The 25964-nt window shown below is 39.2% G+C and overlaps 2 protein-coding genes across 5 annotated transcripts in view; one reads left to right on the top strand and one right to left on the bottom strand.

The window, feature by feature from the left end:
* cerk (ceramide kinase) overlaps window positions 1–19004 on the bottom strand; it is a 40439-nt gene extending 21435 nt beyond the window's left edge. The window contains exons 1-5 of one of the 2 annotated variants that reach the window (XM_022749831.1): window positions 18826–19004; window positions 5857–5991; window positions 3909–4031; window positions 1446–1571; window positions 779–845 (exon numbers count right to left, since the gene is read on the bottom strand). In XM_022749831.1, coding sequence (XP_022605552.1) covers window positions 779–845; window positions 1446–1571; window positions 3909–4031; window positions 5857–5991; window positions 18826–18994 — 620 coding nt within the window. In that variant the 5' untranslated portion in view covers window positions 18995–19004. The remainder of the gene's footprint in view (window positions 1–778; window positions 846–1445; window positions 1572–3908; window positions 4032–5856; window positions 5992–18825) is intronic. The other variant, XM_022749833.1, reaches the window with a different exon arrangement.
* A 1873-nt stretch (window positions 19005–20877) lies between these two features.
* Window positions 20878–25964, top strand: part of tbc1d22a (TBC1 domain family member 22A) — a 126300-nt gene continuing 121213 nt past the window's right edge. For all 3 annotated transcript variants that reach the window (XM_022749270.1, XM_022749268.1, XM_022749269.1), the window contains exons 1-4: window positions 20878–21053; window positions 21522–21578; window positions 24008–24191; window positions 24875–25124. In XM_022749270.1, the coding sequence (XP_022604991.1) occupies window positions 20992–21053; window positions 21522–21578; window positions 24008–24191; window positions 24875–25124 (553 nt within the window). In that variant the 5' untranslated portion in view covers window positions 20878–20991. The remainder of the gene's footprint in view (window positions 21054–21521; window positions 21579–24007; window positions 24192–24874; window positions 25125–25964) is intronic.

The following is a 25964-nucleotide window of genomic DNA, read 5'->3' as shown; positions in this document are numbered from 1 at the left end:
TGGGACTGGTTCCTGACTACATTTCTGACTTGCTGAACCCCATATGAGCCCAAGTGCAGCCTGAGATGCTCTGGTAGGTCTCGACCTGCTGGAGCACACTAGGCAAGCTATGTTTGTTCAAATCTCTGCTGAAAATTTTAGAACTGTATTTTCTTGTGCTTGCTCTCTCTTTTAATCTTAATTACTTAAAAGTTTTTTTTTACGCTATACATCTCTTGTATATATTTTATGTCTTTTGAGAAGCGCTTTGTAACTTATTTATGAAAAGTGCTAATTATAATTATTATTACTATCATCATTATTATTATTTACATTATTTGGCGCCCACACTTGAATAAGAGGTTGAGGAAGAAGACCTAACAACAGCATCTGTGCGCTACACTACCATGCAGCATGTTTATTCATGTTTATCCGCCAAATGTTAGGAGGTCCTGATCTAAAGATAGTAACACTGATCAAAAATCACTTGCCAGGTTACAGCAATCCAACTCTGTAGAAGGAAAAGCAAATCAGTGTCTAAGATCATCGCAATGACGGCGCTTGTTGAGTGTGAGAAACTCGCAGGGCTTTGTCTCAGTGATTACAGTCTGACACAACACAGATTACAACACAAAAGGACCTCATACAAACTTCTAATATGTAATAACTGATATATGGTTCATGGCCACGTGTCTCAGTGGTTTTATACAATCTGAACAGACAAGAGTTAACTCCATGTCACAGTGAAGAGCCACTGTTGAAAGCCTGAAAGCAGCAGCTACCTATCTTGAGTACTCACCCGTCATATTTATCTAGATTGGCCTCCGTTTTCAAGTGGTCCCTTGCATGATTGGCACGCTCTGTAACTATAGAAACAAATCAAATGGCAAGTGTTGGTACAATTTCAACAAAAGGGAATGCACAGACATAATGACTAGATGCTTTGTGACTTGTCTAGTACCGCAAGCATGCTATTACTGGCATTTTGAAATGACAAGGAAAAGTGCTGCACTTTTGAAACATTCACTGGAAGCCATCGTGCAGATTAATGTTCAGAAAAAAGCAAAAGCACTGTGGCACAAAACAATGTTTTTCAGCTATTGTATATTAGCCTGCAAAATGAGCCCTGGGCCCACAAAAACAAAAACAATATTTCAACAGTAAATCTGTTTACCAGGCATATAAAGTGAATAGTATTCAGTCTGATGGACCATCAATACCCCTGACTATGTGTAGCTGCAGCAAACACTTATTGAATAATAGATGTGTTTGGATACCAAAGCTTATCAACTATTGCAGCCTCCATTAAGGTGCTGCTGTGATTAATGACACTATAAGCCAAATCATATCCTTGCAAACCTGTTCGGTCCCTGCGAGAGGCCACGGTGGCTACGGAGATCTATACAGTGACCATCGGGACTCATTTTTTATTCAAATGTTGAGGAACGCTACCAACAGAGACCCACCAATCACATCGGCCGAGATGGAGGCGCGGCGAAACAGTGGAGCCACCTTCTGCTCGTAAATACGCTTCCCGCGCCGCTTTCCGCCGTAGGGATTGATGTACACCAGAAGACTCTTCGGTCGGCTGGCTGCAAAGTGAGGCAAGGGTATGAGATAGTCATTAAAAAAGATCAGTGTTTACCTTTTTTTTTTTTTTTTTTCACACAAATGCGTAGCTGACAGCAGCTTGATGAAGTTTTTATTAACCAGAGACCTTTCTCAAAATGCTCCGTCAAACTGACTGGTCCCCAAAACACGCTGCTCAAGAAATAAATGGTGTGTCTACTGACTATGGGAGGAGTGTGGAGCAATTCAGAGGTGCTGCATCATTCGGTGATAAACCTACAAAGTGCTGTGATGGAGAATACTAAATGGCTTGTTTATGGCTGCCGTGGAAGGACTGCATTTAGGACAACAGACCAAGATAGTTTCGAACAAAGCAGCTGGTCAAATTGAAAACAAATGGATTGGGATCAAGTGCTAAATGAGCACAAAGAAACATAGGGTTATATTGTTTGGCAATAAGACAAAAGTTCCATTAGATTACATAAATGGATTGCCAACGGGTGATGTAAGGTGTACTGTGGAGGACACTAACACTATTGAACACACTAAGGCTTCATCTTCACAATGAATGTCGTTAATTTTCTTGAATTGATTCATCTTTCCCGGCGAAATGGGGCCAAGTACACCATTTCAAATGGGTTAAACCCATCTTACACTCTTATTTCCACAGACTAGATACACACTAAATCCTTTAGAACCCAATAATACAATCACTTTGCAATCACATTATGAGACCCAAAGTGCAAAACACTGTATTTTGCCCTCAACTAGGTCAAAAATTTAATAAAGCTTAATGTGTTCTGACTGATGGTGTAATAACACTTTTATGGTAATGTAATATGTCAATACATCATTGAAAAACATAAACTTCATACTTAGGTTGATCATTTCTTTTCCAAACAGATGATGTAAAAATTGTGATGATGATGGCTAATGTGGTGTTATGTAAATGTAGTTTCATATTTTATGTAAAAAAAAAAAAAAATAAAAAAAAAAAAAAATAAAAAAAAAAAAAAATAAAAAAAAAAAAAAATAAAAAAAAAAAAAAATAAAAAAAAAAAAAAATAAAAAAAAAAAAAAATAAAAAAAAAAAAAAATAAAAAAAAAAAAAAATTAAAAAATGCCTGTTAATATGTAGGAGACAGATGTGCAGTTTCCTTTGAACACATCTGGACAGTAAGCCGGACTCTGAGATATCCTCTTCATGCTTCACGCACGAGCCAGCCAAAGATATTTCTATACGACACAACACTCTTTTACTGTTTTTAATATAGCTGTTTATATGTTTTATTGTACTGTTGTTGCTCGCTCCATTCTTTCTGTATGAGCCTTTAAAGAACTGTCTGGAAGAGAAATGCAGCCACGTCTATTGTAGCTTTTGCCTCTGGGCTCTCCTGAGGTTCACCATGTGATGCTACTGAATGAAATGTTTTTTTATGGACAATAATAAAGACTTTCTTTAGAGTCTGGTTAGGGAGTAGAGGAGTTAATAGGCTTTGTCTTGAATGATAACTTCATTCAAGACAAAGAGTAGAAAGAAGACTGCTTTTGTGAAAAGTAACTAAGAACATTTACTCAAGTATTTATTTAAGTACAATGTGGAGGTACTTGTACTTTACTTTAATGCAACAATATTATATGTATAATTTTGAAATGGGACATTCTGCATAATGAGAACTCTTGCTTTTGGTACTTTCGATGCTAAACCTGCCAATATGACATTAATATTGGCATCTTTAACACAACCATTGACAGCGAGGGAGGTGGAGGAAACAGTTTTCCTTGGGAACAAGAAGGACTTATATCATACATGCTGCACGGTGGCGCTGTCCCAGTGGAGTAGTCCAAAAACAAAGCAGAGAGAAACACTGCTTTGTACATCCACAGACTACATTTGCTGTCGGGTGTTAGAATTGGTTGAGAGGCCAAAAAGCCTGATCCTCACAGAACACCCTGTGCCAAGGTGCTCTGAGCAGAAGGTGCTGCACTGTTCAGCACCTTCCAGTCCATTCTCAGCCTGTCAGACAAATCACAGCAGCAGCAACTTCTAAACCACCTGGCAAACCAAACTAATTGTTTAGTAGAGGCCTAATTTAAATATTTCCAAGATTTCACAATTGAACGTATTAACTTAACAAAGACTAACTAATCTGCTCCTGAATATGCTTTTCCTACAGTTACATTTGCCCTTTGTTTCTGTGTCATGCAGATTAATGACTGTGTGCACTCTAAGCCAGACTCTTACTGTAGTACGTGGCACTTTTATGGCGCCTAGTCAATAAACTGAGTCTGATTAAGTTCTGATTAAGCCCAAAGTGCATCATCAAATCTGTTAAAGAACATCACTGAACAGTACGTACCGAGTAGTGACAGCTGCTCATTGATAACTTGGATCCACTCCTCACAGAGCGCCTGATTGGCACAGTGGAAGGTGACGTCGCTACACCGCCACTGGTGCTGCCCCGTCCTCCTCACGTATGAAACTGTGTAGAGAAATAAAAACAAAGATACTTTAAGGTCATGTCCCCTGACATAGCAACCTTTGTGTTGTGCTCTAACCCCTTACCAAGCGACACGTCATGGTTCTTAGAGCACGATTGGAAAAAGAGTGTCAAAGGAAGAATGATGCTATCATGAAAACAAGGGAATTCCTAATCTGCTTTCAGGAGATAACATCACAAGTGCTAAATAAAGCCTCAGATAGTTTTTTCCATTCATTTGCCACCCATGAACTCAAAGTACGTCCCCAGATATGAATCAGTGTGAAACATCCATCATAATGTCTGACTTGAAGAGTATTTGTGGTCTTTTCATGTCAGCAAAGAGGTATCGTACTTTGTCCATTCATTCTTACGGCACTGACTACTTTCAGCGCTACTTGGCTTTGCCACAGCACGGACTTGCGACTGAGAATGAACCCTGGCTTTATCTGTACCAGCCAGGTCAATCAGATATGTGGAATGAGTGAGAAATGAGGTTATGAAGGGAAATGAAGGAGAAGTCAGTTAAGTAAAAACAGGGCTCTGCTGATAGTCAGACGAAAAGTAGAGATGGAGTCACATAATATCCTGCTAGGAACATTACTGAAATATTTACATTAAGGACCGAAAATTCTCTCGCTAAGCACTTTGACAGCAGATTCACTCACTAAGCATTTCAAAGTCAAATTATCACACTAAGCATTTTTTTCATCAGATAGAAAAGTTAACTTTTCAGGCAAGCTCTTCAATCGAAATCACTTACAGTACCTCTTACGTACTTACAGTGGGGTAGGCAGAGAGACGCTGAGAGTGGGAGTAAAACCATCCTTTAGTAAGTTACATAATCAGGATGTAAGTGATGGGATGTGTCTTTGAAGCCAAGTTTCCACAGACTGTGGGAATGCAGTCGTGTCAGACTCGACAAAGTCTAATGCCAGTAAAAGCTCACATTAGAGAGGTCAATTTTAACATTTGGCTGCGATAAATAATGTAAATCCGATCTTGTTTGGATATAATCTAATGGCTCAAAATCAAGCATTAGCTCATAAGTCACTGGCATGCTGCCATCTTAGACCCAGTCAGCTAAGCTGTGAGGGACTCTCTTGTTAATGCATTACTTTCAGACTGTGGAGCTGTCTACAGGCTTATTTCCAGTGTCAGATCACTTGTGATTGGTGGGGTTGAACACGAGGTCTTGGCACACTTACCCAAAATGTAACTGTGATGTGGCTTTAACCTACTGCAATAAAATGAAAAGTGACAGTGATGAAAACTGGCTTCAGGCAATGTTGTTGGAAGGAACAAAAGATGCTGCATCTATTTCTTAAAGGGCCACTTCAGCGATTAAGCGCTGCACCTCCAAAGAGGATGGAGTAAGGAATAGTCAAAATCAATGCAGTAAAAGCAAATATATTCTGTCCTTTCAATCAAAACCCCCAAAATGCTTTATCTTACATTTCCCATAATGCAACTTGTCATTTCTCTCAGCCTTGACAAATCTCTTCCAGATCCACAGAAGACATTAAACAACTGTTTCATGGGCTAAGTGGTGCTCTCCCGTGACAAGTAAACTGACTTTGACAAGCGAAATCAGTGAGATGTCACTTTAAAGGCCAGTCTATGGTTTCCACATGCCCTTGGACAGATTCTGACTGTGGGGTGCGTGTGCAGACACACGTGCACACGAGAAAACATTATGGCGACCTCTGATGGCAAGGAGAAGAGCTCTTTTGTGTACTGTGTTTGGCTGAACATCAAGAACACGACAGAAAACATGAACTATGTATTGGCCTTGAGTATGTACAGTACATCAGTGCAGGTTTTGTACCTGTGAATGCATGGGGATACAGCTGGTAGCGCTGCTTTGCTTTTTTCTGACCCCCAGTCTTTGTGTCGTCTTGGTCGTCTTCTTCACTCTTGCGGACAGCCACTATTTCACACACCTGGATGGCATGACTGTGAGCTGAGGAGATGAATACATGAATTCATTAATACTGCACTTAACTGCATGAGACAATAAATGAAGCATGATGTTCTTTTGCTGTCACAGTTGGTCTGTAGCCTATGAGAACTCATTCACTTTCTGACAAACCACAGCAACTGTGAACTGCCCAAATCTCAAATCTCAAGCGCAAAGGAAGTGAATATTAAAGCTGATATAATGAATATTTTTATCATTATTAACAATGATCACATGACGATCACATGGCAACGTGTAATGTCGTGTAATGGCAGAGAATTATCATCTGACCCCACAGTTCCCCTCAGCTCTACGGGATGTTTTAGCATGTTTCAGATCATTGTTTTAGTTTTACTGTTTTTGTTCAGCACTGCTTTCATCAGACTTATTGGAAAGTCTGTCGGTGGCTGCACAAACAATTAGAAGAATGGCAGGAATAACGCGGCCATATCCCAAGAGAGCTGGGGAGTCGAATCTTTCTGTCCTTCTTTCCCACGGAAACGAGATTCAGGCTGCTTTGACTTTAGGATGAAAGACTTTGGCAACGTCTGAATGGTTTGTTCATTAATACAATTTGTCAAGAATAGTGCAAGAGTGGGTCAGCCGCCTAAAAGAGCTGCTAAGGGACATCAAAGAATTTAATAGGTATTAATTTACCATGTTTGAAAGGCAGAGATCTGGAACATAAAGGGAATTGTTGGGAAATGGTTTCTTTTTACATCCATACTCTAAAGCGATGAGAAGTGGATCTTATTATGATACAGAGTGACCGGAGAAAATCCAAATGAAGGGAATTAAAATGATGAAAAAAAAACACCTTCAACCTCAAGTTTATTGACTGTAAAAGGTGCAACTCAGTGCTAGGAGGCTGAAATACTCTAGACAAGATCTCAAGATCTAGCTTTCCCTTATAAATTGTTTCTATATTTAAATTCAAAAATCCTGAGCAGTCAAGCACAACAGATGGCTGTGCTGCTAATGGATCAAATTCACATGTGCACTCTTGTACTCGGAAAGGACAATATTACTCGCAACAAGTTTAACTGACCTCTTCAACTGCATCACATACAGTCATTCCAGTCACTCCAACAAATTTATTCAGCTGATATGGTGAAATGAATGGGAGGGAGGCATGACATATTATTTCTCTCCTGGGAGTCTGAGGGAATAGGATTTCATTTCTTTCTCAAATAAAGATGATGCGCCATGCAGGCATGAATAACTTTATGGCCATCGATATTCACACTTTGACAAATAGGAAGAAGAGTTATGGCCATATGGGTAATGGCTTTATTTCAGAAAAAAAAAGAAAAAAAAGAATGAGGAGTTTCATTCCAACTATTTGAAAAATGACACCGAGTACTCTGCCAAAGTGATTGTTGGTGTTGAATTAGAATATATAATAGATTACTGAACGTTACTGTGATTTAAATGTTCCTATCTATTTTCTAAACTGCTTATCCTGTTCAGGGTCACTGGGGGCCTGACACTACCAGATCATTGGTCAGGTCGCTGTATCACACATATACAGTACACTAATGGATACATTCAGAGTTTTCAGAGCCTGACCCACGTGTCTTTGGAGCGAGAGGGAAAACCCATGCCTTATCTTTCATATTTAACACCTTCAGGATTAGAAAATGAAACATTGTAGTTTAATAAGCAGCCAGCCTATGGTTTGGTATTTACTGTCCATCACCACTGCACACAGCACTCTGAACGTCCTGTGCTCACAGTGAAGCTGCATAACCTCCAACTCTGAACAAATCTAACCTGGTGATTTCTGATGTAGGTTTTCCAGTGGCTAGCAAGCTACACAGACTTAACATGTAACAAAAGACAACTTTGGCGCTACCTGGAGGCACATTCATCCTCTTTAGGTAGAGGGTAAGCTGACTGACCGAAAGTAGAGAGACGAAACTGATATCAACCCTCCATCAAACTACATGCACAGGACAGAAAACCAGTCGACTCCCTAGCTCAACGTGACAGAGCATTACTGGGATTAGTATCTGTAAGAAATTGAAATTGTTATCTTACACTACTCATTAAAGTAACCACATTACTGTTACATGTTAGGAAATAATGTGTTACTGCTCAACAGTGTTTATAAGCAATAAAATGCAGCTTTAGTTCAATACTTTGAGGACCTCTGCTGCTTACTTGGTCTCATACACTTGCTAATTTTAGCAAACTTTAGATAATATAATGTTATAATACTGATATTATTGAGTCAATTAGCTAGCTTGATAATGTGTAAAACCTTAGTACTCAACACTGTTCATAAGCAATAAAACACAGTTTTGCTCAATTCAAAGGGTTTTGCTGTTTAGCCTACTTGGTCTGGTATGACCAGTTGCTAACAGTAGCTCATGTTAGCTAATGTTAGCAGACTTTAGATATATAAAATACTGTGTAAGTGACACAAGTGAGACACTTTGTTGATTTTATGACTCCTCACCCCTATGCTACTGTCACACCATGTTTTAGCATTTACCATTATCCTATAATTCCAACTTGTGGCCACTGATAGGGAAGGAGTGAGCATGCACAATACCAGGGTGCTGAAACTGAAGCAGCTAAATATAATATCATAATATCATATATCAATAAGTTTAATATTTACATATGTGCTTTTCCTTCTGAGAAATATCTTAGTGGCTCCTTATTGACAATAAGATTTAGGTTAATGTCACACTGACTAACACCTGTGGATGTTTACAATGAGACTTAAAGGGAGTATCTTGCACAAACAGGTCAATGAGGAAATGTATTGCTTAAGCTGTTGATTTAAGCGCACCTTTTACGCAAGTGCATGCGATTATGTAAATGATAAACCCAGCAGGTGGATAGCTGCATCTCAAATCTACTTCAACTGATGCTGTAACAAGCGGTGCAACATGTAATACTGATAGTTTGACTTATCACTGAGGTGTGCTGACAAAATAAACACAGTGTATTGAGCAGGATGTTCTAAAATATCAGACATCATTTCATGGAAGCATAAACAGATAAGCAAAAGCAGATTATCTTTGGTAAAATGTTGCATGTTGACAGTGACAACTGTAGTGAGAATGAACCCAAGATTGCAACAAACTGTGTAAGATTTGAGATAATTCAACAGGAAATCTAGCATTTGATGTTTTTTTTTAATATATCTAAGAACCAAACGTGTGCCTGAGTTGTGCCAAAACACTGAGTGGAATATATTAGAATAGCTTATCTTTTAACATACAAATTTACATGTTTGTTATCTTTAGCTCCAATAGCTTCAGGTGAAATCCAAAAAGTGAAAAATGTATGAAATATTTTATTTAACCTGGTAGTCAAAGCTTCTTCTGTCATCAACAAAAAAACAGTCAGTAAGTCACTCTCTCTGTCTCTCTCTCTTTTTCTCTCTATCTCTCTCTCTCTCTCTAAGCAGGCCAATACTTTGGACAACTTGGTCAAATTAACCCCAGAAACAAGCATAAAGCTAACAATCCCAGTGAACTGTGTTGGGGAAGGAACTGGAAACAATAGCTGACATTCCCACTTTGTAACACTGCTCCAGTAACCCTGCCACACACACTCACAAAAGGATAAACACACGCGCTCGCTCACATATGCTCACATATGCGCACACACACACACACACACACACACACACACACACACACACACACACAAGTACACAATAATCCCATCACCACACACACATCGAGAACACATACCCACACACAAATTCCCCACTTTTTAGCTCGGTGCAGTCCCTAAGCTACATGCTAAGCCCTCGGCCATACAAGGCAGATCCTCTCTGCTCTGCACTGACATACTTTTCTTTGTGCTTGAAAAGAATCTTAGCACTGGCAGTCAGCCAGTGTGCACTGCCTATTCATACCACAGGGCTCAGTGTGTTACTGAGAGCCGGAGAGGTCTGCTATCTGCAAAAAGTCAGCTTTTCAGGCACAGAGGAGGGAAAAGGTTTATTCTCTAAAGTCTGGAACTTGTTCTGAACTTGAAGGAAAGCATTCAAATGTTTGTTTTGTTGCTGTAAAGCTGCGGAGATACCTGAGAATACTGATATAGAAGACCGGTTTCATTTCAGGTCATGCAATAGTCTACGTCTACCGTCCATTTCCTGCAACGATTTTAGAATGAATGGCATCTATTTTATATTTTTTCCATTAACTTGTTTTTCGTCAGTTTCAAAGTTTGGCACCACTGCATTTGCTCCAAATAAAAGACTTGTGACGATTAAGCCGAAGAGGACAAGCTTTAACATCTCCAGGAGACAAACTACAAATGATCAGTCACGAGGAGGGCCTAGACAGCACAAAATTAAAAACAAACATTAATATTGTCATTTCCACAGCATTCAAAGCATAAGTGATGAAATTAGTGTGACCTGGAGCGTGACACTCTGTGTTTGTGTTGCTGACTCGATTCTCAGATGAGCCCACTGTAAACACTTGAGACTTCCAGGTGATATTGATGTGTTTTCTTATAAAGCCATGGAGTTTAAACCTTGGGAGTTGTGAAAAAAAAACAAAAAAACTTTTTCAACATATTTCTCCCGATGTGCCAGAAGTATTGTTTGTATAGATGTAGGATGGATATCATTCATAGGATTTATGGATGTGATTCCAACTGACATGATATCTAAACCCCTGAGGCACGACTGCTTAGACCTAATAATGATCAAATTAACTATTAATATCCACTTGAATTTAACAAGGGGGTTAATTTACATACATGCTGGTTACCTACATATAATAATAATAATAATAATAATAATAATAATAATAATAATAATAGAGGGGCAAATAAAGTATATCACTTTAAAGTTTGGAAATGTGTTGGCTTGCAGAGAGTTAAACAGCAATACTGATACCACTCTCTTAAATATAAAGCTACAACCAGCAGCTGGTTACAAAATCTGCCTCCCAGATTGCGTCAGGCTGAGAAATAGTCCATCAAACCACAATCTGATGTTTTTACATGTGGGATTTTACATAGATTAAACAAACGAGGTATGAAGAAATAAGTGAGGGCCTGAAAGTATTTTTGCTTGTTCTCTGCTTACAGTTGCTAATAAGTGTACTTTAGAGGTGCTGACTTTGTTGTTGATTTCCTCATTTCCAGACATGGAAATGAGATCCATTTGTTTCTATTGAGAAGTTTACAAAATAACACATAACTGCCATTTTGGTATACGACTGTCACAAACAAACAACCTGTCAGGTTTCAGTTCAGGTTTCACTTTCCCCCTCATAAGAGGTTCAAGTTGACCGCCATGGGAATAAGACCAAGTTCAAAGAGATAGTCACATGAAAAGAGGACAAGAAGCAACATAGAGAATCATTTTCCAAGCCTGGCATGTGTAGCTCCGGACTTCAAATTCTGGCAATGGCAGTGTGTTGATTTGCCCTGAGCGTGAATGTAATCCCTAGCTCTGGCATTGTTAGTGCCTTTCTCTACTGAGCCAGAAACATCCAAGTCCTCCGGGGCTCAGGGTGCGACTGGCTTCCATTGTAACCACATGAGATGGACTAACACCTGCACTGAAGTTAAAGAGCCATGACCAGTTTGCAGATATTTGAAAAATCTGAATTTGTGATGCACATGATTGTAGACACCAGTGGCTCATTAAAATGAGGCTTGTCGCAGATTGAATATGTCTACAGGTTGTGACCATCTAAACCAAGGAGTGATTATTCCTTCCCTGAGGTGTACAGGTAAAATGAACAAGAAAAAAACAATAGGGGAAAGTCTGAAAAAAATCCACATTTTTGTGTATCAGAAATTCGCGTTTTCCTGCTCTTCTATTGCATGTAATCATCTTGAGACCTCCCTCAGATTTTTCTTGTGACCACTTGGTAATGTCCAGACACTGGGAACCACTGATAATTACTGATCTGTATGTTCTATCATTCAATCAACTAAATCCTATATGTGATAATGTAAGCATCAACAACCTGGAGTCTCTGTTCTAGCACTGGCTACTGTTATGGTTTGTTTTAAGTATGTCATATTTAGAAAAAGAGCTAGTCATAATGTGTAAAATTACTGAAGTGGCCCTTTAACTCCCTAGAGGGCTAAAAGTCCCACATGACTCGACTGGGATTGAGAGCTACTGGTCCTGGCAATAACTGTATCCTATAATAATGGAACAAAGAAGATCTTTGTGTTAATGTAATGGAGCTCAGGAGGTCAGTTAAATTCAGCTCTTTTGGTAGAAATACAATCCACCATGTAATTCAAGAATATGGCTCAGAAGAAGAGCTGTTGTTCATTGTGGGAGACATGCACACAAGGAAAAAGGGCAGAGCAGTATTATACCTTTTGATTGGAAGGATTGTAGCTAGGTGGAAACCATATGTTACGCTACACTACCCCTGCATTTTTGTACTTTCAAAAGCCCTGCTATATATCCCAAGTCATAAAGGATTTTACTTCTTTATTTTATAACTTTACTTTATAACTTTTTTTTTTGCCATTGTCTTCCAATTTGGAAAGGCTGATTTAACTGGCCTCCCACCACTGTATTAAGGCTTGGATCGGTCACACCAGAAAGTGGCATAGGGAAATTTATCTGTGATTCTTGGTGAAATATTTGGTTCTAGCAGGTTGTAGGGCTAGTTTGTAAACTACTGTAGCAGGAGAACTAATCGCTAACATGCTAGCGCTTGGCAGAAACAGCAGTTCCCAGAGTGACTATACTGTGCTCTTTACTTCCGCCTGGTATTATGTTCCAGAGATTGTATTTCATTCATGAAAAAGTTATTGAATGAAGAATAAAATGATCTCTGAGCTTGCAAACTAACATCAGTTAGCAAACTGGGATACTAGCAGGACAATAATTTCACATCAGTAATTCAAAAGACAAATATTTACCATCAACTCCTGTTTCTAAAACATTCCTCTTTTGTGAAGCAGCTTGTACTACAACAGAGGTGGTTAAAAGGACAACAGATGGTGCAACCATTGAAGCTCATAAGCTATAATAGCTTCCACCATTTTGGCCTCTTTTTTTCACTTTGAACAGCATCGTCAAGACAGCTTGCTATAGTTGGTCAATGGCACATATTCCTGTGTCAAAGTTGACCAAAGTTGTGCAGATTTACTTTGGCCCTGCGACCAACCACTGATTGAGCCTTTGAACACTGCTGATGGGAGCTGGATTTCAGTCTTTGTGGTGGTAAGTTAGTATTTTTCACCTGTGACGACTAATGAGCAACCACAACTGACTTTAGAACAGTACTTTTAGTTAAGACATTACTTAGTATTATGGTGGTTCAATGAGTAACTGTTGAAATGTTTTGACTGGATTCTTGATCCTCCTCATCCTGCTTCCCCAAAACAGGATGATATCCCACTTGACAGAATTCCATTCACAATACCGGTAACACAGTGCCACACAACGTCTGTGAATTCCTTGTCACACCCTGGATGTTTTGCACATGGGTGTTGAAGTGACCCAACCCAGATTCGATCATCAACTCAAATGTAAAATGATAAAAGTGTGTGATAGATTTGGAGATGACTGTATTAACTTTGTCTATCTTATGCATTCATGTTTGCACAAGAGATTCTATGTTTGTTTGCATGATATCTCTGACAGCACACAGCGCCTGCCCTCGTCTTCCTTTAGTCCTCTGACAACAACGAGCTGTCATCATATTCATATTCTGCCGTTGTCCTGTGCACCCCTCCCTTTACACCGTGAATCAATATGTAATCCCTTTATTGTTACTGTGGTTTGGCACTGACAATGTGTTAGAGGACAAGCTAGTGCAAGCTTAAGGAAATGCTTGCGTTCTTAGGTGTTCCCACACTATGTTGTTTTTATGTCATTCCTGTTTTGCTTTTATATATTGCATTCCAAGTGACATGCAACACAGGTGCAAGAGAAGAGATAAGACTTAACTGAGGGTGTGAAACTGATAAAACTGTTTATATTGTTGGGTATTCAACGTAATATTTAAGCATTTTTGGCCCCATGCTGAATATCGGTTGATGCTGGGTGTATGTAAACAACAGTTGTACCGCAATACTTCCAAAAATGTGAGTTATTATCAAACAAGGTGGGTGTTCTACCATGGCGCGGATGGGTATGCACTTCTTCATTACTCATCCATACCAACACGTCATCATCCAGGTCATTGATTCATTGCGTACAGTAATTAGCTTTAGAGGTCCTAAACTAAAATCGCAGGTAATTAAATACAATCAGTGTAATGAAAGGGCCTGTATTGTTGCCAGTAATGCGGTATAAACCTGCACAGTTTACCCGATCTCCAGCTGTCGTTTTCTGGCAGTGTTTATTTCTCTGTATCTCTCTCCCTCCCTCTGCAGCCGTCTCTCAATGTACAGACAGGGCTGTGCATTGAGCACCAGCTTTAGATTACAAAGCACAGATCTGCCTGGGTACACATGGCAGTAAGCTGTCAAACAAGACGTGGATTTCTCCCAGGCACAATGGGTTTGTTAAGCCAACGCTTAGGCAAACAGATGGAGAAGAAAGGACAGCCAAGGTGGAAGGTATAACAGGAGAACAGTCACTGGGGGTACAGCGATACCGCTAGTTCACTACCTGTGCCAAATGCGACAGTCAATACAAGTCATTACTTTGAAAACAAACTGCAGACTTACTTTTTGTTACCTCGATTTTCTGTAAGGAAAATGAAATCCTATGGATCTCCCATTTAATGTGCTGCTCGTGGAATGTTAGTCATGGTAGCGACATGGCTTTAGACATGGCAATGGCAGCTTGTCAGTCCATCACTTTAGTGCAGACTGACATATCTCAGCAACTACTGGATCATGAAATTCTGTACAGACATTCATTGTCCCCAGAGGAAGAAGCCTAATGACAATAATGATGATCTATTGACTCAACTAGTGTCACCAAAAGGTCAAAATATTTCATCTCTCCACTGAAATATCTTTACACCTACTCAATTAATTGAGACAAAATGTTGTACAGACATTCATGGTCCCCAGGGGATGCAGCCTAATGACTTTGATGGTCTATTGACTCAACTAGTGCCACCAAAAGGTCAAAAGGTTCATTTATCCACTGAAATATATTAACACCTACAGAACAAATTGTGACAAAATTTTGTACAGACAGTCATAGTCCCCTGCTGATATATCCCTGTGACTTTGGTAATGCCTTGACTTTTCCTCTAGCACCAACATGAGGTGAACACATTGTTTTTAGTGAAAGGTATCCACAACAAATGGATGGATTGCCATCAAAATTTGTTCAGACATTGATGTTCCTCTAAGGATGATTTGCCATCACTTTGATCTGACTTTTTGCCTAGTGCCTTGATCAGGTCACCAAACACCTGCAAATCTAATGGAATTTGGAAAGTGGATTTTACTATGGAATTTTTTGTCAAAGAGGAAATCCCGTGATGTTGATACCCTATTTCAGCCTGATTTTAAAACAAGTGAATAAGTGAATCCATCACTGTAAAACGTTGGATATGTATTCAGCTCTGCCATCAGGAAAAACAAATATCTAAACCCTCCCCCTCTGGCCAAGAGAGATATACAGGGCCTGAGGAAGTACTCCTCGCTAAGCATAGTGATTTGCAGGAACAGTGAGACGCTCTCTAAAGCATATTCCATGATTTATTCAAGATTTTCCTCCAAGATGGGAACATGCATTTACTCTAGATTTGCTCTAGACTCAGAGGCCATGCCATCATATTGATTGGATTTTGTGTGTCTGTGAGAGTGAGTCTTTGTGTGTATACAAATAACATTCCTGGCTAGGGATACCCTGTCCTGTGTTCTACTCAGCACATCTGACTGATAGATGCTCTGATTCAACCAAATCCACTTAAATGTCAAGCAGTAGCATCCACTAATGTTGCCTAAGCCGAAACATCAAGACCAGAGTGACGTTTTCCCGCTCATAACAATTCCTCTTGGCATTTATGGCACTTGTGTCAGTTTGATATTAAGGAAAATATATTGGGCAAAAATGGAAAACACAGGCTGAGGAATACCTGTCAAATTTGAGTCACGCTGCATGATTTTCTGCTACCAGCTGAGATTAACTTTTTCTGCCTTCTCAGAGCCGCAGTGGACTCACTGATTCTCTTGGCTTCTAAATGTTACTTTAGAAAAATGTTAAAATATGTACCAACTAACATGTCTCCTTCCATCTATCATATTTCTTCTAATATCCCAGCTTGATTTTTTTGTATCCTGCTCCTGCCTTATTTTCTTCATTTGCTGTATTTCTGCTGTAACAGGCAGTGAATCTGTGACCATGAACAAATTAACAAACAACCAAAAAAACTCAGCCAGCTCTAGAACAAATATCTCACGGACATTTCACCTGTTAGTGTCAGACTGCTCAGACAAATCTAAGGTAAACACACACACACACACACACACACACACACACACACACAAACACACACACACACACACACACACACACACACACACACACAGAGAGAGAGAGAGAGAGAAAGTGGTGCACAGAAAAGGAAGTTTGGAATGTTTGAGCAGCCCATGATGTAAATCATCAACATGTAAAACCAGAAATAGAAATAGAGCATTTCATGTTTGGGTAGTCGCAAAGACATTAAGGAAAATTCCAGTCACCAACACCCCTGTCTTCACTATAGTAACTGATTAACTACACTGCACTGACCGCTAATGATAACCACACACTGCTCAAGGACTACAAGTGTAAAAAAGTAAACATGTTTAGCAGTTTTAGTTTGCTTAAGCACAAGTCGTCTGATGTACTCAGAAATGAATATGACGCCATAAACAGCAGTGTTTAATGTTGAACTTACTGCATATTTATTACTGACAAGGACTCCTTGATTCCTAACTCCCAAGTAAACTGACCTGGTCTTGTCGCAAAGATCACTGCGGGGGGGGGGGGGGGGGTGGATGATATAACTGCTATGAACATTGACTCAATAAATGAAAGTCTTTATGGCAGGTTATTATGGAGCGCTTGATACCACTTTGAGGAAGGTCAATGGCCAGGTTTAAACTGAAGTGTGCAGTGCCAGCTGTAATCACTCCACTCGATGTGGTACAGTAATTGCAGACCAGGGAACTCATCTAGATGAACAAACATTAGCCTCGGGAGGTTATAAGGACGTCTGGATTAAGTGGTGAAGTTGTCTGATGCAAAGGATGGAAAGGACCAAAAATTTGGAGCACTGCTTGACAACCACAGTGATAGTGAAGAGAACCTATAGAGACACAAACTTGGCTATTCGTAAACACATCACTTTCCACCGCAGGAACTTCCCTTAGGGGAACAGGAAACTTTTGAGGAACTCAGTTCTCCTACCTGCATCTCCACCAGAGGAATCAGAGAGATTCTAGGGAGACCTCACAAATGTCCCTGCTCGGGAGGTAGTACTTTCTGAATGTTCAGGAACGTTAGCGGTGAGGGGTGTTGAGCTCAATGTCACTGATTGGTCGTTGCTATACACCCGCCATTTTTTAAAACCTGCAACTACAAACACACTGTCCTGCTTGTAGTTCATATAGCCAACAATAATAAGGATGGAGCAGCTCAAGAAATGTTGTAACCGTTTCCTCCTCCTAGATATGTCAGCAGACTCATTTGCTTAATCTTCCAAGTGTTTTCACTGTGAAACTTGAGCTTTCCCCTGGGGAAGCTCCTGGACATAAGTTATTGGTGGAAAAGCAGCTTTTAAGTTATTACCTAGCTGGTTTCAGACTAGAAATTTACTATTTAATAGGTTTGAACCATTAAAATGTAACAAATATCTTCGATTTTTAAATGTAAACTGGTTGCTATCATCACCTATGTAAATAGAACATCACAACTTGGAGCATTAGAGTTTAAGGTGGCCATGTGATATATTATTATTTGTACAGTCCTCGTTCAAATGTATGTATGAAGCTGTTCTTAGGTCAGATGTGTCTACCATATTTCATATTACCTCTTTCAGTCTTGAATCATTATATATCAGCAAGCTAATCTTATCTTAGTTAGAGAGAGAGAGTGAGAATACACTTGGCAATAACAACTAATCTGTATGCAATAACTAGTTGAATTGAAATCCATTTTAATTCAGCAATGCATAAATCTCAAACTTATGTAATATAACTAGGCTAAGTTTGAACTTCTTGGTAAACAGTATGAATGAATGTGTGTAGTACAGAGACCCTCACATTTGTCCTTCTAACTTGAGTTGTAGAATTCCATACCCTGTGTTTTATGTAAATTCTGCCTCCTTTTGCCTTATCAAACTCTGCGGGATAAAAACTCGAAACTTAGTGACCCAGCTGAATTCAAGACTGTTTTTAATTAGTTTCTAAAAAGATCACATTTTTAGAGATTTTTCAAAGAGCTCACTGGGGCAGAAAACAGCTTTCATGAGCGAGTTTAATGAAAGAATGAATGAACTCCTTCCTCAGGGACACATTAAATAACAGTCAACCCCAGGTAGTGGTTGCTTGTAAGAAAGGGTGCCTCCTAATTATCTCTGACTGAGAGCCCACCTATGTGACCTGCTCTTGTCAGTGCACAGACCCAGACTCCGGGAGCTACATGACCCGACTGTTGCTCCCTCAACATGTGCATGATCCTGATAAGGAGAGCAGAGGGAGAACACTGCTGCTTCTGGGTGACAATAGTTACACTTACAGAGGGAAAATGATTTACTGTCATAAGAGGAACAGGTTTAACATTTTGACCTTTTGTGATTATTTCTTTAATATGTTTCTTGTAAATATGTTATATCATACTTTTAATTGATTTACTTGACGTAACCTACATTTCTTAAGTTTAAACACATGACCCAAAAGCATCTGCCTAACTCATTCACTCCTTACCTGTTTCAGATTCACTGCTGATGCCTGAGCTTCGTTGTCTGCTCCTCTCAATTTCCTTCCAAGCCAAAACACTGCGATTGAGAACAACTTCAAACTGTCTGTGCCTCTGGAAAAGCTTCGAAGACAGTAATCTGGGCTGTTTTTCCATCATTTCGCTCAGACGTGTCATTAGTTAACGCTGCCGTCAGACGATCCTCATCTCAACTTCGTCGCGGCCCGCACAGCAAAACGCGTTTGAGCGTGTGTGGTGTGTTGAGTCAGTGTGTCCGTCGGCCCAGGCTGTCAGGAGAGTAGCGAGGACTTCAGACAAAGATCGTGTATGAGCAAGATGATTCACTCAGGAGTAAGAATGTAACTGGCCTACTTTCCATTCTGTAATTTTGTACAACAAAAACATGGATCTATAATAGTCTATAATTTTTCTATTTATGTTGTGCATGAAAGGCATTAATATGAAATAAAAACTGATTTTTAATTGAATAAATTCTTGCAGTTTATATCACATTGGCTATAAAATCTTGATACTTTTATTTCCTGGAAAATAAAAACAGTTGTCATAACTGTGTTAAAGCAAAATCTAATCAATAATGGTATGGGAATACAATAAAAATTATATTTTCATTCAGAATGTACAGACAGGGTGTAATTTTCCATATCAAAGAAGAACCACACATCTTCGAGGGTTTCATTTCTATTTTTTTTTTTTTTTTTTAAATCTAGCATTATATTGCCTGAGTCTGTTTTGGAATTGAATGATGCCCCTGATGTCCCTTAACATTCAGTCCTAGAACTTGCATAGCATGTAAGCCTAAATTAAAATAAAATAAAATAATATAAAATAAAATAAAATGAAATAAGCCCCAGGTATTTCAACAAAAAAACCTTTTACAACATTTGCAAATTTTCCATTAATACCAATAACACCTGACAGCAGACATGAAGTTTGCCGTATCAGAAAAAAATGACAGAGTGGTAGCTCTTACCTTTTTTCCCCCTGGCTACTTCAATCCTGTGGAACAACACTGCATCAGCACTTTGCATAAACACATACCCTCTCAAATTTATTACTTTATTTATTAGTTTAGGCGCCTCCCTGGTTCCAGACTGAAGAGTTGAATAATAACCTTAACCTGACGTATCCCTCAGACAGTGATCATTATGAGACAAAGACCAACATCAACAAAAAATGATGACTAAACTGTGTTTACCTGCTTTGCCCTCTGCTTTTAGCTCATAAGCTGAAAAGAAACTGAGCTGAATTCAAGATGATGGAAATATTGTAATAATAAAAACCTTTTATGTTAACACCCATCTCTCCATCTGCAGTGGTTGTCTTAGTTTTTTTTTTTCTCAAGCTGTGCGCAAGCTTTAACTGCAGGGAATAAGAGACAGTTAAGGAAATTAAAAAGGATTTTGTCAAAGCTATGTCTTACGCTGTAAGGGTGAAACATTTATATAATATTTCTTTATGTCTCTGCTACAGCTTCGGTTGTTGTGCAGTGTTGCATTCTTGGTATATTTAATGATCTCTCCTGCCACTTCTCACCCCACTATAGTGAGTGTGAATTGATGAATTGCCTTGTTGATAACATAGCAATTAAAACTTGTCATTCATTAATCATCATGGCATCCATCAATACAAAAAATGTATTTTCAGAAAAACATTATCTTATATTCTATAAACGTCCCATCTTTTCAAAGTTGTATCTGAATAATAATGTATGAATACCATATAAACAATTCTAAACAACAGTAAAGCTTACTGGAGAATAAATACATTTGTTTAGAGGTGCTGTAGCAATGGTAAATACTGGGAATGTTAAGTATTTTTCTCTCTGTGCCTGTGGTCCTGAAGCTGGTGGTCTCTCTTTTGATTGACACACAGTTTGTAGTTTCTGTCAACAAAGCAAAGACAGCGGGGCATGACGTCACTGCTCCTCAAGCCACCTAGCAGCAGATCTCACTTGTGATTGGCTCACGGTGAGGAAGTGTCGCTTCAGCCAATCACAGCCACGTTTGCTCACCCATTAGGCAGTATCAACATGGCAGCTTTCTGAGTTTTGGAGAAGGGGGACCTGGTGTAAATAAACACGAATTTCACGTTTTACAGATAACGACAGCGTTTGGGTGTTAGTGTTTAAGACTGGCTGGGGCCGCAGAGGGAAAATGTCGAGCGACGGAAACAGAAAACAGTTCTGGAAAAGAAACGCAGCCAAGGTTCCTGGCAGGTGAGTGACGTGTTCCCTCCTGTTGGCTAGCTTAGCGTAGCTAGCCTTACTGAACTGACGCTGCACTGTTGAGCTTCAAACGCAACTTTCACTGACTGCCCTGCTGTATTGTACAAAGTTTGCGAGTTTCTGTCCGCGTATTGTACCAATGTTTGCCGTAAATTAGTCTCGCAGGTAGTTTACACCTTGCTGCTGTTAGCTGGCTAAGAGCTACGTTGCTAACAGCGGCTAACAGTTAAGTAATTTACCCACACCGCACTCACAGAGTTGTAACTAAAGAAGCAGTAACCGTTTTATACTACGGAGTAGCTATTGTCTTACAACAAATTAATGTCATTTTTGTCACTCTTAGCATTATTACAGTTTTAACTGGTATTGTTTGGGATAACTCGAAGCTAACATGGCTAGCTTGACAGCCAGTTTTGAATGAGCTCATTCATTTACATCATCTCTTCCTCACTTCCTCAGCATTCAACATGTATATGGCGCACAACATCCACCTTTCGACCCGCTCCTTCATGCTAAGTAAGTGAAATATACTTCTTCTTTTTTGGTTAAAGTACCCCGTGATCTTGTTGGAGAATCTGAACAGTTGTTGGACTTTTACTTCCTTAAGTTTCTGTGTATTAACAATGTGTCTCAGTTTGGACAATTATAAAACATCCTTTAAAAACAGATTTGTCTAAATGTAAGTGTATTAAACTTTATCACCCCTAATCATGGAAGATCCCATCAGATAACATTTTGACAAGCAAGCAGGTTTATCTAGTGTGTACCAGTGTAAAGTGTTTCCTTTCTCTTCCTGGTTGAATGGGAGGTGGATCTCTTACTCAGGAGGTTAATGGTTCTTAGATGCTAAACAGTATGGGTGTTATAGATGATCTCATAAGCATAAGACAGAACTTCAGTCATGTACAATGACATTTGAATGAAGTTCCTATAGTTTTCTTCCATTTCTATTCACCATGAATGCCACTAGAGAGTGATGACTTTGCAGGAGATGAAAAACAATGCAAAAAAACAATGCAAAGATTTTTAAGGGTGTTACTCAGCCACTAACAGAGGACAGAAAGCTGTGGCATGCATTGATGGTGCAACTAGGAATGTGGACCTGTTTCTTTTGCCATTTGGAAGGTGACGAAGGCACAAACTGTGACATTACACACCTGGGTGTGGCTATAACTGTATCATGCTTGAATTAATAAAATGTCATATATTTAATATTACAGTATAACTCTGGCAACTTTTTTTTTGCACTGTTTGGTCCTTCCTGTTATGCCGTTTTAGAGGAACTGACCCTACCAGAAAATCTAGCTGCTAGATGGACAGGTGACCAGCTTAAAGGAACTTCAGCATAATTCAGTTTGTTGTTATTTCATCTTATTTGAAAAGTTTAAATGTTGGGTGAATGAATATATGATTTAATTCATTATTTAATAAGAAAAAGCCTGGAATTTACAATAAATACAATAAATATTTTATCTAAAGTGAAAAAAATAACAGAAAAACTGCTGTCTTGAAATGTTAAGTGTGTTGAAAACTTTTTTTAAAGCAGCATCATCATTCACTTCTGATTTCAAAATATTTCAGACTTTTTCAACTTCTTTTATAACAAGTTGTACCTATTTTGTTCCAGCCCCTCCCAAACACACACACACACACACACACACACACACACACACACACACACACACACACACACACACACACACACACACACACACACACACTCACTCACAGATAGAAAAACAGCCTTTTATTCAGTAATAATCCCTTTCTTTCTTCTGTCTGATGTTTAATCATGTAGATTTCCGCAGGGGGTTGAATTTAATTTGCTTGTTTTTTTTTGTCAGAGTATAAGTTCAGACTTTCTCTTTTCTTCTAATTTATGATGGAAGTGAGCTAATGTGGACAAGTCTCTCTCTTTATTATGGTAATCCTTGTCTTTGTAAGAAATCAGAGCACCTTCGTCTCTCTCCCCCTCTCCCCTCTCCCTCCTCCCTCCTCCCTTTTCCCTGTTACCGCATTGCATGATTAAACAGGAAAGGTTGAGTTTCATTGAATTCTCTCTTTCTGTTGCATTTCTTGTTCCTGCTGAATGAAAGGGTATCCGTGCAGTGCAAAGAAACTAACTGAGTGAAATTTTGTCTTCTGAACTTGGCCAGAGTCCATCCTTTTAGGTGTTTGCTGCTTTTGATTCAAGTAATATTTTCTAGCCCTTTATACACAGCCTGTTCAAGGTGAATGTTGCACCTTTATTCCGCTCTGCTGTTCTATATAAAAGATACAAACATGGATGGGTGGGGGCATTGTTGTTCCGTCAATAAGCTGGCAGTTGAGGAAGTCACACAGCCTGATCGACGGCCATGTAAAAGGGACAGCCGGGAAAAACGCTGATGCTGTGATGCCTCCGATCCTCGAACACTGGCATGAACTGGCATACTCACACACTGGGGTGGCATTATGCCAGTTTGGTTTGTTTCAGTGTAATCAAGCAAAGGCAACATAATGAGGGGTCTTCTTAATGGCAATATAGGGGGATCGCTGTTTAAAAGAGACTTGTGTGTGTAGGGATGGTGACTCACTTACCCGTGAGTGATGTGAATTACAAAAAAAAAAAAAAACTGTCAGTGTGTAAAATTTAAATATTTTACACCCTCTGTTCAGTTCAAATGTTAGTTCATTTATTAATTGGTCACCTCTTTTTTTCGAAGGGCTGGTGTTCTTTTATTTCCTTCCCTATCTGTCAGTGTCAAAATGATTCACTGTTCATTCCTGCCCATTTTTTTCTTATCCTCATTGTGCTTATTTACTTTATCTCCTTTCTCCCTTTGCCTTTCTGCTCACCTTGTCTGTTTTTTTCTCCATTCCCTTCTCCTTTTCTCTCAATTCTCTTAATCTCATCCTCTCTCCCTTATCTCCCCTGTCTTCATGGCTCTCTCTCGGTCCTCCAGTCTAATTAAAGCAGGCAACAAGCCTACTCCGGCGACGCCAGGCAAGCCCAAAAAGGCGACCACCTTCCAGGAGTTTGAGAGCATCACAAGTGACGCCTGGGATGTCGGGGATGATGATGATGAGCTGCTGGCCATGGCTGCACAAAATCTTAACATCGAGGTGGTTATGGAGACGGCCAATAAGGTGAACACATGCAGGGACTTGAAAAAGAATCCACAGTGCCTTTTCTGTCTATTTAAAGCATTACACCAACATTTGCAAAATAGTCAACTGAATAGGGCAAAACACCTTTTTTTGTTTTTTTTAAGACAATATAATAACTGAAAATGACAAGAAATCTCAGTCTTGTAATAATACAGTCACAGTTAATGCTCTTGGAAGGATGGAAATGAAAATCAGGGGACTGACAAAACCGTTTAATTTTCTGTCTGAATGCAGATCTGTGCATTTAATATGGGTGTATGCCAATTCATTTTTCCTTAAGTTTAGTTACACATATAGAAACTGGATGTTGTAGTGGTTATTATCCAGATATTTTTTATTGAACCAAAGAATCTACATATGATTTTGTTTATTTCCATTCATATGAAAAAATTATAAACAGAAATAAAACAAAACAAAGAAATTAATAGTCAGTTGAATTAACCTTAAAATTGAAAATTGACATAATTAAAATATATCTGTATGTTGTATACTAAATAAAAGAAACATAAAATCTTAGAATAGGAACATGCTTCAGATGAGGAAGTATAGGAACATTCATTTTCAGTTGTTGTGCTTTACAAAATTTATGTCAGTCTGAAAACATTATTTAATACTATATGTGGAGTTCAAAGGCTCATATCTTTTTTCTGTAAACTCTACAGGTGATTGAGAATCACAGCAAGCAGCAGGAGAGACAGAGGCTGGACGACACAACAGAGCTGGAACATAGAGAAGAGGACACACAGGAGGAGGTAGCGGAGGAGGAAGAGGAGGACGAGGAGGACGAAGAGGACAGGGTGGAGGAGGGAGACGTAACCAGCCCAGAGGTGTCGTTTGCCTCCCAAAGCAGCCCTTATACTGATGGCCGCCTGGTGAAGTCCCACAGCGAAGCTCCAATTGGGTCACCTAAAGGTTAGTGAACACCATTGCTCAGTGTCGAGAAAGTTTTCTGGCCCAGCTGCATACTAAAAGCTGGACTGCGTTTACTTGTAGTGCACCAGTGTCATGGAATATTCTGAAAAGACATCCTGAAACCTCTGTGTACCAGGAATACAGCCATCACCTATCACCCCATAGAGTACCTGCCTATAGCTTTTAACATTGTTTCATGATTTTATTTTTAATCTTCCTATAAACAAGGTGTTCATCCTGTATAAATAAGGGTTAATTGTTGACACAGGAAATGTCAGCATATTGACTTTTAATGGTTTTCTATTTTGAATCGAATAGAATAGATGAACATAGTCAGGATTTCAGGAAATAACTTTCTCACTTTTACAAGTTTGAAAACTAAAATTATTTTTCTCTGCATCATTGTTTTTGTGTATTCATTCACACTGGTCTCACAGCTGCTTATGTGTCACCAAATTCAAATAATATGAAGTTTCAGCAAAAACCATTCAGCTTCCAAACAGCAGAGAAATGAGCGAAAAATATTTGGCAGATGTTTTCACTCTGTAGAGCAGAGTTACTGATAGACTGCCAATGTTGTGCTTTGATTGGACTTGCTTGTGGTTTGGGCAGAGAGTACAGCATTGAAACTGTGTGAGAACATGCAAATACTCAAATCTTTATAATCAAAGCATTTTAGTTAAAAGATGGTGTTGAAGTGTTGAAACGTAAACCATGTCACAGTAGCACTGTGCTCCTTCTAAACACATAGAAGAGGCGCGGGGGTTGCAAAGAGATGGCTCTACTGTTGCATTGCAGGTTGTAACATCAGCAGCAGTAGCAGCAGACGCTGCTGTCCTG

The sequence above is a fragment of the Seriola dumerili genome, unplaced genomic scaffold (assembly GCF_002260705.1).
Source record: "Seriola dumerili isolate Sdu_G_001 unplaced genomic scaffold, Sdu_1.0 BDQW01000138.1, whole genome shotgun sequence".
In the NCBI taxonomy this organism is placed as follows: domain Eukaryota; kingdom Metazoa; phylum Chordata; class Actinopteri; order Carangiformes; family Carangidae; genus Seriola; species Seriola dumerili.
The sequence above is the reverse complement of the archived record's forward strand: the minus strand, read 5'-3'. Positions and strand labels throughout refer to the sequence as shown.